This window comes from Hibiscus syriacus, unplaced genomic scaffold (assembly GCF_006381635.1).
Source record: "Hibiscus syriacus cultivar Baekdansim isolate YM2019G1 unplaced genomic scaffold, ASM638163v2 tig00111166_pilon, whole genome shotgun sequence".
Lineage (NCBI taxonomy): Eukaryota > Viridiplantae > Streptophyta > Magnoliopsida > Malvales > Malvaceae > Hibiscus > Hibiscus syriacus.
This window is the reverse complement of record NW_024063008.1, coordinates 961,259-979,618: the sequence shown is the minus strand read 5'-3', so window position 1 is coordinate 979,618 and position 18,360 is coordinate 961,259. Positions and strand designations below refer to the sequence as shown.

General features: G+C 33.3%; 1 protein-coding gene, 2 non-coding genes and 1 pseudogene across 3 annotated transcripts; all 4 read left to right on the top strand.

Annotated features, from left to right (window-relative positions):
* The first annotated feature begins 3,198 nt into the window (after window positions 1-3,198).
* On the top strand, window positions 3,199-12,089 carry LOC120155204 (nucleoside diphosphate kinase III, chloroplastic/mitochondrial-like). Its single transcript, XM_039166786.1, has 15 exons — window positions 3,199-3,255; window positions 4,090-4,223; window positions 4,311-4,419; window positions 4,502-4,584; window positions 4,888-4,951; window positions 5,069-5,186; window positions 5,532-5,686; window positions 5,982-6,019; window positions 8,431-8,507; window positions 10,116-10,253; window positions 10,953-10,990; window positions 11,102-11,152; window positions 11,223-11,390; window positions 11,464-11,576; window positions 11,664-12,089. The coding sequence occupies exons 2-15, from the start codon at window positions 4,099-4,101 to the stop codon at window positions 11,785-11,787; spliced, it is 1,401 nt and encodes a 466-aa protein (XP_039022717.1). The 5' UTR covers window positions 3,199-3,255; window positions 4,090-4,098; the 3' UTR covers window positions 11,788-12,089.
* A 757-nt stretch (window positions 12,090-12,846) lies between these two features.
* Window positions 12,847-12,919, top strand: TRNAA-UGC. The gene has a single exon. It is a non-coding gene; the product is annotated as a tRNA-Ala (tRNA).
* A 101-nt stretch (window positions 12,920-13,020) lies between these two features.
* Window positions 13,021-13,093, top strand: TRNAA-CGC. Its single transcript has one exon. It is a non-coding gene; the product is annotated as a tRNA-Ala (tRNA).
* A 155-nt stretch (window positions 13,094-13,248) lies between these two features.
* Window positions 13,249-17,781, top strand: LOC120155201 (annotated as a pseudogene).
* The last annotated feature ends 579 nt before the right edge of the window (window positions 17,782-18,360 follow it).

Genomic DNA, 18,360 nt, shown 5'->3' with positions numbered 1-18,360 from the left:
TGTCATCCGGAAATCATCCGGTGAGCGTAAAATGAGGTTTTCATTGATCAAAAGATAAGATTATTATTTATAAGTTTAATCATAACATTATTGTTTTCTTATTGAAAGTTTGATAGGCTGAGCTACCATTAAACCCTCATTTTAACCAACTCTAAAGCCCATTGAGTAAAAATGAGGTAAAAGGTTGGTGCTTAAATGGCCTAATGGCTAATAATTAAATGTTCGGTGAGTAATTACTAATTTCTGCTTACTTATTCCTCCAGGAAACGGGATACGTAAGTCTCAATTATCGCTTATTAAACAATCACCTGTGACCAACAACACTTGATTTTTTTTTGTTAATGTATGTTCACTCAATTACAAATTTAACCTTTTTTTCTTTAAAAATCAAAACAATAATAATAATAATTGAAAAATGCTATGGTTTTCGTTCCGCCTCGCGCTCCAGTTCCTTCTTCCTTGCCTCTAGGTTCTTCTTCAAATAATCTTGTTCATTTGAGATAAGTACTAAAGGTTAATAGAAAAAGAAACAACTCATTGAACGTCATATTTCAGGTCAATAAACTTCGTAGCTGATGGAGAAAAATAGCAATATATGGGTTGCCGAATGAAAACCATACATTGTAGTCGCCGGCATAGTCCTGCAAATAAGATTTTTTTAAATATTTTCAGTTAAATAAGAATTTTTAATATTAACCGGGTACTCGGTATCCGATTTTACGGGTATCCGAATTTCACTGATATTCGATTAGCGGGTATCCGATAATCATTGGAACACTAACCGAAAAATATACTATTTCAAGAACTGGGTACCATACATCTCGAGTACCCATAAATCTGGTTACTCGGTTATAAACACCCCTACTAAGAGCTACATAAAGGTTATTCAACAAGAATATTGATTAAAAGAAGGGTGTATATAAACATATTTTGTTAGATTAAAATATATATTTACGGACACATATTTTTAATGTATATTGTTATAATAAAATATGACATAAATTAAATGACTAATTATGTTATAAAGTCAAAAGATATTAGAAGTATCATATAAATAAAAGCATAGATACTATTAAAGTTATATTTATAATTTAATGAGGGATAATGTTATAAATACAAACAATAAATGATTCTTTAATCAACTATATAAAGAGGTTATAGTCTCCAATAAATATATTATCTTATATTTTCTCTTATCTTGTCATAGAGTTTATACTCAACAAAACTCTATCTTCTTGGAAGATCACAACAACAAAAATACTCAAAGATTTCAACCTATTGATTAATTCAGGTACGTTTTCGCATGTAGTATTTTATTTTTTATGATTTGATGTGATTTGATCCTGATTGTTTTCATATTTAATATGGTTTGATTCTAACATATTTTAGTACAGAAAATTGGTTTTAAGGCGTGACTTGACATTTAATCTTTTTTATTCAATTAGATACTTAAATCAGGTTTTAAAGTTTTTTTAAGTTCAATTTGGTGCCTAAAGTTGACTTATTGTTTTAATTGGTGTATGAATTTCCTTTTTTTCCCCTTTCTAAATTAGTATTTATTGTGAATGATCTACTTGAATAAACTTACACTATGAGATCAAATCCATGTATCAATTTGAACTAAAAAAGTAAAGTCGAAATGTCTAACTGAACCACATAAACAAAAAAATGTAAGTACTAAACTGAACCTTGAGACTAAATTTAGTTATCTAATTGGATAAAAAAATGCTTAAATGTCAAATTGCACATTAAATCTAAATTCAAGCATCTAAATATATAATTACCCTTAAATCATTTTTTAATAATTTATAATAATTATAAAATAATACATGATCATTTTTTTTAATTAATTGGTATCGTACATATCCTATAAAAGAAGTTGCCCAAACATAAAACTTTTAACAAAAACAATATTCTTTTTTAATAATGATATGACTCGATTAATTCCTTAAAACACTTTTTATAAAAACCCAAAAGAAACGCTAATAAATATTAAGAGAACGACTTCTCGAAAAGATAAAATGAACCGTTAATTTACTTGTAAAGTTAATGCGGCATTATCCTAATCTAACCCTACCTTATCTTACAAAACTATAATTCTAGTTATTTGTTTGGATAAACTACTCACATGATCACCCAACTTTTAGAGAACTATCAATTTAACCACAAAATGAAGGAAAAATAAAATCTCCCCCTTAAAATTTTTTAAAAAAATGTCCTTCTGAGTAAACCTCAGATGCACGACTGCTATATCAGACTACTAGATTTGTGACATGATTGAAAATAAATAATTTTGAAAACAAATTGATATTGAAATGAATACATTTATTTTACAAAAATATACTATTAATTATATAGTTAATTAAATTTATAATATTATAATTATGTATAACATTAATTCAAATTATTTTATAATATTAATTAATTTTATAACTGATATATTTTTATGAAATAAATATAATTAATTTGAACATTAATTTAATTTTATAATGATTTATTTTCAGCCATGTAATAAAATTCATAAATTTTTGTGTAATAGTATGTATTACTTGTAATTATACATGTTATTATTTTATTCGAGATAATCTATCATGTTAAATGCCATTAGGAGACTGAACGAGTGAATGAAATAAAAATTCTTTTCGGTGATTAATTTGGTAACAATTAATAATCGGGTGACCATTTGATTAGTTTATTTTAGGATAAATTTTGTATATTTTCTTCACACTAAATTCAAAAAATATAATATTTAATTATTTTTGTTTTTATTTCATTAAGATTTGATCACATTCGTTTTTATTTAATTAAGATGTGATCATTTACTTTATCAACTTTTAAATGTTTAGTTACTAAAATTTTAGTTTCTGCTCATGAACAAAAGGGAATAAATTAAATGGATGTGATCATATTTTAATTAAATAAAAATAAAAATGATCCAATATTATATTTTTTAAATTTAGTAAAAAAAATGCATAAAATTAAAACAGATGTGATCAATAATGTAGTTTACCCTTTATTCTATTTACTCTATTTTCGTGAACTAAAAAAAGGTGGTGGTATGATTGTCTTTTCTGCATAGAAGTAAGAAACTCGAATAAACAACTCGACAGACCGGTGATGGTTAGGAAAGTGGTCGAAAGTCGAAACTCTTTTGGTGGAACACAGAGTCCTTTTCCCTTTAGCTTTCTTCAACCTTGTTCCTTTTGATTCAACTCTTGCTGCTGATACGGTTCACGAGATCAACTGTTTCTGTAAGCTCTGCAGAACCTTTGTTATTTATTATTTTAACCGGGATTTAGATTAATTGGGATTTTTTTCTTATTAGATTTCTTCTTGTTGGTAGCTTTTCGTTTTAGTTGTTGTTTTAGCCGTTGATCATGGGTTTTCACTTGTTTGTTTCCTTTTTTTCACGGTAATTGTATTTCTAGTTGTTTGAGCAGTTAGTTATGGTTTAATTGATGCTGTTTTGGTATTTATGTATAGAGTTAATGGAAATTCAATGGTTTGACCGTTTCCTGTTAAAGAAAGCCTTCTCCCTGTTAATTATTATATTGGCTGATTAATTTCTGGTTAGGACTTGGGAAACAATAGAGCTATGAGCAATTTTAGTTACATTGAAGTCTAACTGATGACTATTATTTTGATTTTTAAGTCTGTTTTTTTTTCTGTGGTGCTTCTGGTGCATAATTGAATCTGATATATTCCCTAAATGTCATGAATTTTCATATACGTTGACACCTTTTAGTTTTCTAGAGATTAGCTAGTTGTATACATCCATATGAACCTGAAATCTTATATTTTTCAATGTTTTTAAGGAGCTACACTTGTTGATTCTTCTGAAAGAACTCAAAATCCCGGTTGGAAATTAGTCTGCTTACCATTTCGACTCATTCTTCTCATATCTGCTCTCTATAATATTGCCTGGGTTGTAAAGCTTTCTGAATAAGTCAGTGATTAAAGCAGATACCCTTTCCTCTTTGTTGGACTTGGAAAGCTTATTCTAACATCTTAAGTTTCGTTATGCGTTATTAGTCTGACTGCTTTATTTGGTTTTATTGATAATAAGTTTGTAAATCATCCTACAGTGAGTGTAGCTTTATGGATGACGGTTTTGGGAGTATCAAGGTGATTCCAGATCATTTTCAAGTCTCAACTCCTCCAAGGGGTGACTCTCTTCAAAACAGTTCACCTGATTCACCATCAAGTACTGGAAATTCTTCGAGGTATTGCTTTCTGAAGGTAAAAAAGAGAAGAGATTAAGTATTTTAGTTCATCTTATCTCAATGTCTTTTGGTTCTGCTTTAGGATAGGTCCCGTAGCAGTTTATGGTCTCGGCGAAAATTTAGAAAGGCTGCATTCATGTTGAATCTGTTCAGCTTACGTGGCTTGTCATTTAGTGGTGCTGATGGTCAAGAAAAGGTTCATATACTATTCTCTTTGTATCTTGCCATTTGGTTTTATTAATAATTGGACATTGCTCACCTGAATTTTTCATATGCAGGTTAATTTGACTGCTGCGGAGTTGGAATCACTAAGATCAGAACTTGCCGATATAGAAGAGAGAGAAGCTCACTTGAGAGCTCGGTAAGGAAGAGTTGAATCTTGACTTTTAATCCATGAGCTATATATGTGTGTCCATAATGATTTAGCATAAGAAAGAGTTATACTTGATTCCAGAATTTCAAAATTATTGTTTCTGAAACTGGAAGTTATGTGATGTTATCCTAGCAAATAATGGTCTCTGAACCATTGGTGTTTCAATGTTTTCTTATGGGTTTCTTTTTTCCTGAGATTGCATGTCCACAATACCTAGCAGCATTGATGTAATATTGAGATTTAGACACAATATTTCTACATTTCTTTTATTGATGTTTCTGCTTTATGCAGGTTGGAACATATTGATGAAATTTTACGGTCTGCGCGTCTTTCTGGCTATTTGTACATCCGAACAGTATGAATATGCTCATCCTGCTATCTTACTTCATATTTTGTTTTTGCTGCATCCTCTCTATGCATGCACAGCTACTGTTATGGGGTAATGATTTTTCTATGAATCTTTCATTTGCAGAGGTGGACAGCTTTACCTGGAGAACCTGCTCCTGTTGATGATGTTGATATTGATGACTGGCTTCCTAGATTTATTTTTCTTCATGGCCAATGCATATTCTTCTATTTATCCTCCACAGGTAATTAGCCTTTGGTATATTCTCCTTTTTTTTCTTTTACTATTATAAGTTGCATCTGGATTCGGTGATGCATGTTGTTGCAACTGCATTGTTGGTGTAATATGGAAAATGACAAAATTTTCTCAGTAGTAGCTGAAATTTCAAATTCAAGATCAAGTTTTTAATTGTTCTCTGCTTTGATGAACACTAAGTTTCAAATAATGTCTTTTAAGATTCTCTTCGCTTAACTTTGTCAAGCATCACCACTAACAATGACGAATTCGTGCAATAGGCTGGTCAAATGTAAACATAGCACAGGCTGGTGGATTATGAACATTACATGCTGATCAACTTCTTGCTTTGCAGATTTGAGCCCTCAAGATTCCACACTTCTGTCTGATGTTGTTGAAGTAGGTTCTCTGCCAAGCTTTATAAGAGAAGATGAAGGGACACAATATGCCTTTTATATCTTAACTTGTCAAGGACTGCGTTACGAGTGTTCACATGTTTCTAAAGTACAGGTATACCTTGTTTTTGTATATGTAATATGCATATATATAAATTCACGAGTCGGCATTAGATTCGGATCATTTTGTTCATAGTATGGATAAACTATAGATGGTTCATGGTTGTGAGGATTGTGATATGCGATAACGCTTCCAAATTGTTTTCATTGGCTTTAAGTAGGACCAAAGAAACCTGTTGGAGCATAGATGAATTCTGGACAACCTACAATAGAACTTCAATACATATTCATATAATTGTTTGTTTTTTCAATTAAAAAAACAACTTTGACTCTTTTCTCTCTTTTCCTAGGTGGACACCTGGTTATCGGCTTTGCAGACAGACTGCAAGTTGGGTTCTGATGTTAAAGTCCCAAACGGTTCGTAATATCATTTACGAGTTCTCTTGTTAACAGTAACTTGGGATAGAGGTCAAGCAAAAATTATGATATCCAGATTCCTTGTTTTCCTTGACGTATCTATGTCCGATTCAATCATTTGCACGGGAAATGATCCTCCAAATATATTGGACAAGTACATATATTCGATACTCGTGCCTGGTTCAGGTAACATATATTAGATCTAGCGTATTGAACTCAGCTTACATTGAAATGTACTGGGAGTCTGGGACTGGGATCCCACTAACAATTGCTTTGTTGTTGTACATATGATTGGCATTTCTAATGAAGCAGCACCTGTCTTGAACGATCCCTTAAGAATGAGAGAAGTTTGATTCCTGGTTTTATTGTAATAAACTAGCTTTGCATGCCAAGGAAGGTGTTGGATGTTAAAAAACTATTCCAAACAGAGTACTTTTAAAGCATTATTGACTGCTTTTGCCCTGTGAGAAGACAACTCCCCGAAGTTCTTTTCTTGCGATTAAGCCCTTAAATGAACATGCAAGACAGATCAAAACATCCCTTGTAACTGGAATATCCAATAATATATATATATATATATATATTATGAGTTAGATCACCATGCATAACAGAGAATAAGGTTTATCCTGAAGCAATCTCATGTTGGGAAACTACAAATATGAAAGATGTATAGATAGAAGATTTTACAGCAGGTAGTTTGGGAAATAAATATTGACAAAAGAGTTAAGTGTATCTGCTTTATCATTATCTTTTTCATTTGTTTTAGTTTCCCAAGACGGCTAAGGATTTTGTTGAAGAATATAACATTTATCATTAGACAGTTATTGTGAGTGATACGATTCTACTTTTGTGTAGTGTGCCCACCGCATTTTGTATATTTTTGGGTAATTCATCACAATTTAACTATAGGATTATAATTTAATTATTAATCTTTTAATTTTATTAATTAAATTATATTTAATTATTTAAATGAGTTCAATAAAGTCACATATCATTAGCATTCCATATAAGAATAATGTGACAATAAAATTAATATTGTTGCATAGTTAGTCCCTATAATCATATATTCTATCAATTTGATATTGCTTTTAATTTAATTTAATATATTTAATCCTTCAATCAAATGATGACATGTGTCATCATTTGATTAATTTTTTCTTAATTTTAAATTATTTAATTGAATAAAATAAGAAAGATGATTTAAGTGGTTCAATTAATAAAATTGAAAGATCAATAGTTAAATTAGAATCTCTTTAAGTCGTCATTACTATAATTCATCTTGTATTTTTTCATATTAGAGCAAGTACTGAGTTTTATTTTAATAAAATACTCTATACTTTTCATCAAATAAGATTTTAATTTATATGAAATAAATCAATTTGATTTCTTAAGAATATAATTGGAAGGTGGGGATTAGGGATTGTGATAAAGTCCAAAAAACCCTAAACATAGTGGCGATATCTGAGGTTCAGATATGAGACACGTGGTTTGTCACTTTTCACCTACAAGTTGGGATAGAGCCTTTTTTGGGCGAACCAAACCCAATCGCGCAACAAAGAAAAGTGACGTCTGCCCCTACTCCAATTGAATCTCAGCCACACATCAACATATCAACAACAACGACAACAATAGTAGTATATTGATTATTAGGATAAAATACATATGATATATAACTCAATTATTAATTTGATTACAAAATGGTTATTTTATTTCTATAAATTATAATTTAATTATTAAATTAAAACATTATCACAAAAATTACTAACAAGTTAAATATTAGGGGAAATCATAATATTGACATAGTATATTAAAAATTTCAATCTTCAAAATTTATATATTTTATCAAATTTATTCTAACTCAAAACTATTTTATAAATTTAATCTTTATTATTTAAAAATTATATTAATTTAATTATTATTATTCTCTTAAATTGTTTATTCATCTCTTAAAAATGATATATCACTTTAATTTAATAATATTATAAAAATGATTAAATTAATAAATTTTTTAAATATATTAAAAATTAAATTAAATAAATAATTTTGAATTAAAAATAAAATGATAAATTTTTAAAATTAAAACGATTATCATATGAAATCATATTAAACATATGATTAATTTTTTTAAAAAATTGATCTATTTATAATACTATTTTAATTAAATGAAATTATTATTATTATTATTATTATTATATTAGAGATCTCAAATCAGAAAATAAACAAATAAAAACTATAGTCACACAACGTGAACGCCCCAAGAGCCTAGTATAAATAAAAGCCTCTCATTTTTCTACTTATCTCCCTCTCGCTTCAAACACTTCACACCCGTTGCTCTCGGCTTATATCTATCAATCAAATCCGCAAAATACAAACAAAAATGAGCTCTCAGATTTTCAGATCTGCTTCTAGAGCTGCGAGGTCTCTCCTTTCATCTTCCAAGTCCTCTCGCTTTTACTCTGGTAATCAAGTCTTTTCTCATTTCTCTCTTCTGTCTGTGTTTTATTTACTTAATTCTTTTTGACGGCTGACCCGTGAAGTGATTTCTTTCACGATGAATATATTTCCTGATAATGCAACCTTGTTCCCCCCCCCCCCCTAAAGGAAAACATATTGTCAAACGTAGAATAATGATTTGAAAGTGTTTTTTTAATATACCAAAATGAAAAAGAAAAAAAGTGTTTGATTTTCATTTCACTACTGTGAAGTATTTGATTATTATCCCCTAGTTTTAGATCGATCCTATGAATCATTTTCAACTCTGAATTTTAACTAGCTTTCGGGATTTACTTTCTCATTCAGATATCAAAATCGATACATTTATTTGATTATTTTGCATTATTTTTTGCTAATTTTGAAATGCGTTAATTTTGTTTGGATGGAAGTCTTCCTACTCTTACTTCCTAGTTGCCTGTTTGCAACGGAAAATCACTTTTCAAAGAAAACTCTAATTCCAGTTTTTAATTGTTATGAACAGTGCTATACTTTTTTCTTTATTCGTAAAAAGTTGTCCCGAACTCATAGTTCTGTTCTTGACGTAGGTTCTCAAAAGGGAAAAGATTAGAAGAATATGTTACTTTTCATGTTTTTTATTTGTAGAATCAATTCTCGTTTTATTGCCCCATAATGATTTACTTTGCATCCCCTATTAAAGAGGAAAAGGGAAAGAAAAATATTTATTCCAAAACTTTATGCCCCCATGCCACATGCGCTATCTGTCTTGGCTTCAACTCTGTTTGTACTGTGTTATTTCTTGCTTTTAATTATTTCATCCACCCTGTTGGGGACACATCCTTTTTCTCTCTAATTAACGATTTTGTACTTAAGTTGGAATATGATCTTAGTTTTGGCTAGGCATCTGATGCTTTCTCTTTGTTTTGGTGCAAGGAAAGGAACGACCACCATGTTTTGTTTTAACATTTCTTTTAACTTTTCAATTTCTGATGCTTTCTCTTTCCTTCATGTTTTATATCATACATTGCATTTATTTTAAGTCTTGGAAATCTGAACTGCTGTTAGGAGTGTTGGCCTGCTAACACTCTTTATTTTCTTTTATTAATCACAATGGCAGTTTAAATTTTCAAAAACAAATACACTGCATTTATTTTAAGTTCTAGAGATGATCGTTGTTAGGAGTGGCGGCCTGCTAGTACTCTTTATTTTCTTTTATTAATCATAATGGCAATTTCAATTTTAAAAAAAATGCACTGCTTTTATTTATTTTTGAATGGAAGACCATTGAAAAGTGAAAACTAATAAAACAGCCTACTTAAGGTTTCTAGACACAGTAGAAGACCGATCCTCAGCTTGCACAGCAAACTGGACTTCCTACTTGAATTTTTGTGCCTCAGTGCACCTAGCGCCGTTTAAAACTAAGAATATGGTTGGGGTGTTCGCTATGTGCTTGGACCTACTTGAACTTAAGTGGGCGGCATGCGTTACTGAACTATTTATGTTAATAAACTAAGAAAAGCGTGCATTCATGTGCTGATAATTTCCATTGCATTAAATGAGAATGTCTATGCAAAACGTTCGTGTGCTGATAATTTCCATTGTATTATGGTTTGTAGAAGGGCGAGCTGTAGCTGCTGCTGCTGCAGTTTCACTTAGCGGTAAAGTGCCTCTTTTAGCTTCGGCTTATGCAAGTACTGCATCTGCCAATGCATCAAGAGCATGGCTTTCAGGAGTTCTTGCTCTTCCAATGGCAGGTTTGGATGACTTTTAACTTTTTCCTCAGTTCTCTGTTTTGTTAATTATGTGATAGGATTCGGATGCATGCCCCTTTGGTTTCATCTGGAATAGTACTTTCTGTAATTTGGATCATGCTTGTAAAACAAATTGATATGGTGAAAGAAGAGGAGCCTGCTCCCTTGCTCAAGTTTTAGCATTGTGGCGTCCTGGACCTCTCCAACAAAATTATACTTTGCATTTGCATAGTAGGGAGGAAATGCCTTATTTTGATGCATTTTAGACTTGACTTCTTCCATTAATTTCTCCCAACATTGTGCCCAAGTCCCTGAATAATGAATGTGTACTGGTTATCATCATGTATTGCTGCATTTATCTAATTTGATTCTACTGCCTTTTCTTATTCTTGCCTATGCTCTCCTTCTATTCCGTGTCCATCTACTGCATGGCTTCACAGATGGTTCCCCATAATTAGTTGATTGTGCTTCCTACGTCCTTGGAATGAATTTTGATTGGTTGCATGATGATGACGATGAATAACTTATTTGCTAGATCAAGTTTCTACCTACTTTTGCTCTTGGAATTAATTCTAAAACAGAATGAAGAGTATTAGCAGTGTAGATGATTGGCTTACTGATTGTAATCTTTGTGGATGTATTCCACACACATTCCCCCCTTAACCCAACCCCTGAATGTTTGTGTTTTCATCATCTTTGTAGCTTACATGCTTCAGGAGCAGGAGGTTCATGCTGCAGAGGTAATCCATCACAATTCAATTATGTAGCTAATACACTATTTTTCATTGTGTATGCTGTTCATTTTTTCCTCATTCTGTTCTCTGTATAATTTACCATTTTTGTTCATTCAGATGGAACGCACCTTCATTGCAATCAAGCCAGATGGAGTACAAAGAGGGCTGGTGAGAATGAGATTCATCAAATCTTTATCTCCAACTTAAGATGTCTTCTCATAATCTTATTCTTTTCCAGATTTCGGAAATCATATCTCGTTTTGAGCGCAAGGGGTTCAAGCTTGTGGCCATCAAGCTAGTGGTTCCATCAAAGGAGTTTGCCCAAAAACATTATGATGACTTGAAGGAAAGACCCTTCTTCAATGGCCTGTGCGAATTCCTCAGCTCTGGTCCTGTTCTTGCCATGGTAAAGAGAAACCATCTTCGTGTTGTATTTGTTTCAAGCCGAACTAAGCTAAGTCAACTTCATTCACACTCAGGTCTGGGAAGGAGAGGGAGTGATCAAATATGGCCGGAAACTCATTGGAGCAACCGATCCTCAGAAATCAGAGCCTGGCACCATCAGAGGTGATCTAGCAGTGGTTGTGGGAAGGTATAAGCATCCGTTTTTAGTGTCGTTTTTACATATGCTAACTTCTTCCTCACGTATCTTAAATTGAGCTCTTCTTTTGCTGCGCAGAAATATAATTCATGGGAGTGATGGTCCTGAGACTGCCAAGAATGAAATCAACTTGTGGTTCGAGCCACAAGAATTGGTTAGCTATACAAGCAACGCAGAGAAATGGTTGTATGGAGAGAACTGATGAGGCGTGTTATAATCAGTAGTTGAGGAAGATTTAGTCCCACATCAGGTGTGGGGTTGAGGCAGAGTTTTTGGAATAAGAGCATCTTTATGGAGGCGAAACTACTTTGTTATCATTAAACTACCGCTCAAAAAACAATCTCTTTTCTTTTCTCGGCAATCTTAAAAAAATAAGCAATAATCCTCTTACCTCCTTGATAGTGGAAATACTGAAATTTTCGCAGTTAATTATTCCTCCTGAGGGATACGATTGTGAACTTGTTTTGCAAATGGAATGACAATTATAATGTGTGTTTTTAGGTCTATGGGTAAACTAAGGATAATTTGAGGGTCTGAAATCTTGGGGGGGGGGGGAAAGAGAGATAAATTGAAGTTAAAATCAACTCTGAAAGCTGGGTTTCCCTACTTCTCTTGTCTACTAAAAAATCGAATTCAAGAGAATTTTGCATGTTTAATTTTATAGTATTTAAATGTATAGAAAGTTTTTGTAATACTTTAAAATATAAAATTAAAGAACTACGAATATCGTATTGTCAAATATTTATATTATAATCTAATTTTATAAATCTAGATAAAAAATTGATAGTGCAATTGGGAGGCTCGAGTAAAAATAACAAATGTAATTATATAATATTGAACGAACATGTTTGAATGATGAATATCATTGACACGGTAGGATCAATTAACGTTACGTGCCTGAGATTAACCATGACAATTGGATAATGTAAATAAGAAAACCATACGGATTCAAAGCTGTCTGCTCCTAGCAAGCTAGACTAAACTATTTGACATCCCGTGGAGAAAAAAGCTTATTAAGTTAGTGGAGTGTTCTACACATTGCATAAAGTGATGTGATCCCAAACAATGTAATTCGTCAGCAGAACGATTTATTTTATCAAATGCGCCTAAAAATTCCAATTACGTCTCATGTTTTCATAACGTCTAGATGGTATGTCTCTGAATATCCTTTTATACACATATACATGTTCTTTTCCAGAAGAAGAAAAAGGCTGTTTAATAAAAGAATTATTAATTTTATCTTGCATATTATAAACGGCCTGGGGGTGTAGCTCATATGGTAGAGCGCTCGCTTTGCATGCGAGAGGCACGGGGTTCGATTCCCCGCACCTCCACTTATAATTTTGCCCATTGGGCATTATCCATATCTTTCTTACTTATCGTTGAGCATATGGTTTATTTTAGAAAATTATAGTAAACTTTCCCGAAATAAGTTGGGGGTGTAGCTCATATGGTAGAGCGCTCGCTTCGCATGCGAGAGGCACGGGGTTCGATTCCCCGCACCTCCACTTGTATGGTTTTTTTCCCATCATCGCCAATGACCATGGCGTATCTTTTACAAAATCACCGTACCAACGGCTGGAAATCAATCAAAGAACATTCACAGTACAAAACAAAATAATCCTTTCCCATCCCATTTGCAGTCTGAACCTCACGTTCCTCATCATCATCCGTCCTCCAAAGAAGGGTTAAATATTAACTTAAAATGCAAACATTAAAACACTGTATTTCCCCGTTCTAGAAAGAGCGAAGAATTGAAAATATGAGTCTGAGCATAGCTTCTTCACCATGGCTCTCACGCTTTTCCCCCCCAAATACTAAACTACCCGACTTTTCTCCAAACAACAACTCCACTCTCTTGTCTCTTCTTTTACGCTCCAATCCCCTTTCTTCTCTCAAACCGAATAAACCTTTCAAACCCATAGCTTCCTTAAAGGAAACCCAATCAAACGGCGTCGTCGAAGAGACCTCCGTTTTAGACGAGACGTTACTGAGCAGGGTCTCGGCTACTAAAGATTCCGAAGAAGGACTCCAAATGATCGCTCAGAACCAGAGTGAAAGCAGTGGTCAACTAAACGGCGGCGTTGTGAGTGTTTCTGACTGTCGTCTGATAATAAAATCTTTCTCTTGTAGTTATTTATTTTTTCAGTTATAGGTGTGAGTGAGAATGAGCCATTGGTTGATAGATGGAAATGGTCAAGACCCGATGTTGGGATTTACACTACGTTAGTTCAGGGATTGGCTGCATTGGTTAGGGTCTCCGATGCTCTTCGAATTATCGATGATATTTGTCGAGTTGGAGTTTCTCCTGGTGAGGAGGTATGGACTTTGAACTTCATTAGCCTTAAAAAGGATGTTCCTTTTTATCATTTTGATTGGAAAAACCTTTTGGGTCTTTTTGTTTCTCTTATCAAAGGTACCTTTTGGGAAAGTTGTAAGATGTCCCATTTGTTCCATAGCTGTTGGTGTTGCTCAACCACAACTTGGAATTCAGGTGAAAAATGCATTTTTAGCTTTTTGGTGCTGGTATATTGCCTGTTCTTTATTTGCAAATCGTAGGATTTGAAGCTTGTTAAGAGTGCTACTACGGCCACTACATTTAGGTTGTAATTGCATGGTTTTAAACCTTTATGCACATAAGCCAACTACAAGGTTATTGTCTCAAGATTTTGCTTTCTATATTTATACATTTTTGCAGATAGTATGTTGCGCCAAATGTCGCTACAAGTATGAGCTAGTTTCTGGAAACATAGTTAGTGTTGATTCAGAAGAAATCAGGTTGGTTTGTTTCTTAATATTTTACTTTCTGAGAATGTTCGACTTTTCCCTAGGAGATGTAAATTTGTTTTTTCCTGACTTATGTTTGAAACTTATGTTCCCAACCACGTAAGTTCTGATCTGTCATTGCATTCAGCTTTAAGCTTTGTTTGCATTTCTATCTCAGCCATCAAAGTTTAGTGCACTCTTGGAATACTTTGAAAATGACTTTCGTAATAGAATAATAAAGGTTGAGTGCTTTTACAGTATAATTTTGATATATGCAATTCAGACATTTCATTTTTTTTAAATACACATGTCCAACAACTATGCCAACATATATTCCAAATGAGTATGGGACATGATCCTCTAAATTTATAGAAATACATGTAAAAAGTTGAACTTAACTGTGTTGGATACACTTTCTTTTAACCTTCATTATGAATGCACTAATTAATATTATTGATATTACACTATATTCGTGTATGGTGTTGATGCTGGGATATTCACTTTTTTCTAAGGAACTCCTCCTGCTGAACGCAGCATGGAGATTCCAGCATGGAAAAGGGGGCTAAAATCTCTGCAGATACTCAAGCAAAGAGTTCCTACTGCTGTTCACTCTATTCTGGTATGCATTTACTACCTTGTTTAGTATTTAGTTTTCTGATTTGACAATATGTTTTTTTGGATTCAAAACTTGGTTTATAACAACGTGCTTTGTGTTCATATTATTTATCTCATCAGTGGTGAAAGGAATTTTTTTCACAATCTTCTTATTATGGAAACCAAATATAAACCCTCTTTATTTGATTTAACACTTTCAGTGATTTTCTGCCAATTCTCAGTTTATGTAAAATAAACCCTTTGGGCCTTCTTTGATTAGTTCCACTTTCATCCATATTTTAGGTACAAACCCCTTCTGGTCTGACCCGTACACACAGGTTTGCTACTGAAACAGTTGATCTTCCTGCACAAGAAGGAGAAAGAGTAACGATTGCTTGTGCTGCTCCTTCAAATGCTTATAGAGAGGTAGGACCCTTCAAGTTTAGTCCTAAGGCACCTAATTTTTACCCTGGGGAACCGATCTGCCTGACAAACCACAAAGATGGTCGGGAATCACAATTAGTACGAGCCCCTGCAAAAGATGGAAACACATCCATACTTAAGCCTCAGTTTATCATTCCACTTCTCACTGTCCTGGCTGCTGGAGATGCTGCGTCAGGGGTAATAGACCCAAGCTTACCACAATTGCTTTCTGTGGCTGCTGTAGGGACCCTTGCTGTTGGAGCAACTTTAAATGCTGTGATTTTCCCCCAATTAAATCAGGTAAGCCGTGCTCTTGGCTTGCTTTAGTTCTACTGTTATGCCTGCAAAACCATAAAACCTTGTTACCATTGAGGTTCCAACCCATTATTAAGGCTATAATTTACCTATATGTTTCTCACACCATTAAGTCTCTACGTTTCTGGTTTGAATGCTAAAAATGACTTGATTGTATCACCTCAGTGATTTAAGGTATTATTTCTTGCTAATGGTAATGAGGATAATTTAGTACAGCTCTGATTCCAGTATTTCTATGGATACTGCTAGGATAAAAGAAGTTTTTTGGGGAGAATAAATGTATACTCATTCTGTTATTGATGGTGACAGCTTCCTCAAAGATCGGTGGAAACAACCGCTATCAAACAGCAGCTTTTATCTCAGTATGACATACTGCAGTCTCGCATCAGGGACTTAAAAGAAGCTGCTGAAAAAGAGGTACGATCTAGAAATGACAACTGCACATGGTCGACTATTTTTCTAGTTAGATCTATCACTTGGGCCTCCTGGTATTCAGATTTTCGGCTCAGGCCCCAAGTTGCATGGGACTCCCTGTCCTTAAACAACATTTCATCAACTTAAAATTATTGTTTTGAAAACTAGCAGTGCTGCTAACAAAATTGTTAAGAATTAATTCAGTTTAACGTGCATGTCTTTTTTTTTCTGGTTAAGCAACTTGATCATACGATTGATTCTCTATATAAATTGAATGATGACATGATTTTTCTTTTGCGGTTATAAATTGAACTTTTATAGTGGAACTAAATATGAGCTTGATTGGACTATCTGTTAATCTTCTAGATGTAAGTCGGAAGAACAAATTTTTCCAAATATGTTAGATAAATCGCACTTCTTAATCAATCATTAGTCAATAGTGTTTTTCTAAATCAGTTCATCCTAGGGTTGTTTGATGTTTTATTCAAGAAGCTTTGTTCATTTCACGGTGTAGGTTTGGATGCTGGCTCGCATGTGCCAATTAGAGAACAAAATTTTTGCTATAGGAGAACCTTCTTATCGGTGAAACTCTTTACACATATTAATTACTGTGTTATTGATTAATTTTATGGCTTCTTGTCTTTATTTAAACATATTTCCCATCATCTTTTGTTTTCAATACAGTGTAACAATGTTTTCTTTGTGATCTATTTTCAGTGCCCGGAGAAGTAGAATCAAAAGGGTGCGCGAAGGCTTGGAGAACTCGCTCAGGGGAAGGATTGAACTCATTGATAGTTATGCAAGAGTAGGTCTTTCTATTATTGAAACCTTGACAACTCTTCGTTTATGTTTATTCGTTATGGATTGTATCGGATTAACATATGTTGTACTTTTACTCAGCAGATCTCTTCAATGATTGAAATTGAAGTGGAAATGGATTCTGATGTTGTAGCTGCTGAAGCAGCAAGCAATGCAGTGAGCACCATTCTTCATATATCTTATCTGCCTTTAACAAGCATACATAGTAATGTAATTGACAATTTGTTTCCTGTAGGAAACCATTGCTGAGCAGATACAACAAATCATGGAGCTCGAGAATCTTGAAGAGGCATGCCCCTATCTCTCAAAGCGATTTTCCTTTCTCTTCCTCCTCCTGCCATGTTCTTCAGTATGTCATTCAACTTTTCTTGATCAATTGTCTCCTGACATGTTTATACAGAAATGGAAACTCCAAGCCGAAGCAAACGACGAGGCAGAGAGACTACTTAGTTCCCAAACTATACCAACCAAACAGATTTAGTAAATATTTGATTCAAGCAACACTCAGTTGGATCATCATATGCTTTATCTCCAGGACATTCAATTTTGGTTGGATCAGACAGAAGTTGTGGAATCGACATTGGAGATTAGATGTCTGACAATGATTCAAATACCCTTTGAAGCATATTTCAATATAATACTGGTATCAGATGTGGGAAAGATGGTGGCAACAAAGCATCAATATGTGTGGCTACTTTCCTGGTCATATACCCAAGAGCTACTCCAACAACTTTCCGGATAACTTGGTCCAAAAGTTACTTTTTATATGTTGGATTCCATTTTTCTCATGTAATTCATTTTGGAACTTGTTAATTCTGCTGCAAACTGTATGTAATAATATAAACAAAGTACTGGTGAAAGCCTGTGTCTATGATTAAAAGATGTATGCAAGAGTGGGGATGAGCATTTAATTCAAAAATATATATTAAATATTGAAATAAATATATTAATAAATTTTATATGCCTATTTTTGAAACAATCCTTTGGGAAAAAACGAAAAGGAAGCTAAAACAATGCCTGTGTCTTACGGGATCCATTGCTTTCTTCCTCGTTTCAGGAATCGCAATAAAACCCGACAGCCAGCACGACGTTAAAAACTTCTGTTGGATGAAACAAGACATATTTCCTCGTTACTTTTATGCCTGTCTCAACAACCAACTGGTTCAAATTTATTACAAAACCCCCATAAATAATATTGAAAAACAAACACAGATCTGCTCCTTTCTCATTTTCAATTCCACCAAAAAGGTAAAATCTATCCTGAAGCAGGAAATGTCTTTTCTTCTTCTTCGGTTTATTCTCGGTGAAGCATATCTATGTTCGATTGTTTTAGTCGTTTGCCTTTGATGGGTTTGCCTTAGTCTTTGTTCATCTCATATAAGTAAACTTGTTAGAAGAACTTTATTTCAGTGGCATGACTAATTTTGAAAGGATGCACTTTCAA

Coding starts and splice junctions, on each gene's coding strand:
- LOC120155204 (XM_039166786.1), top strand. CDS start 4,099: ATGGATGACGGTTTTGGGAGTATCAAGGTGATTCCAGATCATTTTCAA. Junction 5,187..5,531: donor CTTCTATTTATCCTCCACAG/GTAATTAGCCTT, acceptor CTTGCTTTGCAG/ATTTGAGCCCTCAAGATTCC. Junction 10,254..10,952: donor TCTTGCTCTTCCAATGGCAG/GTTTGGATGACT, acceptor TCATCTTTGTAG/CTTACATGCTTCAGGAGCAG.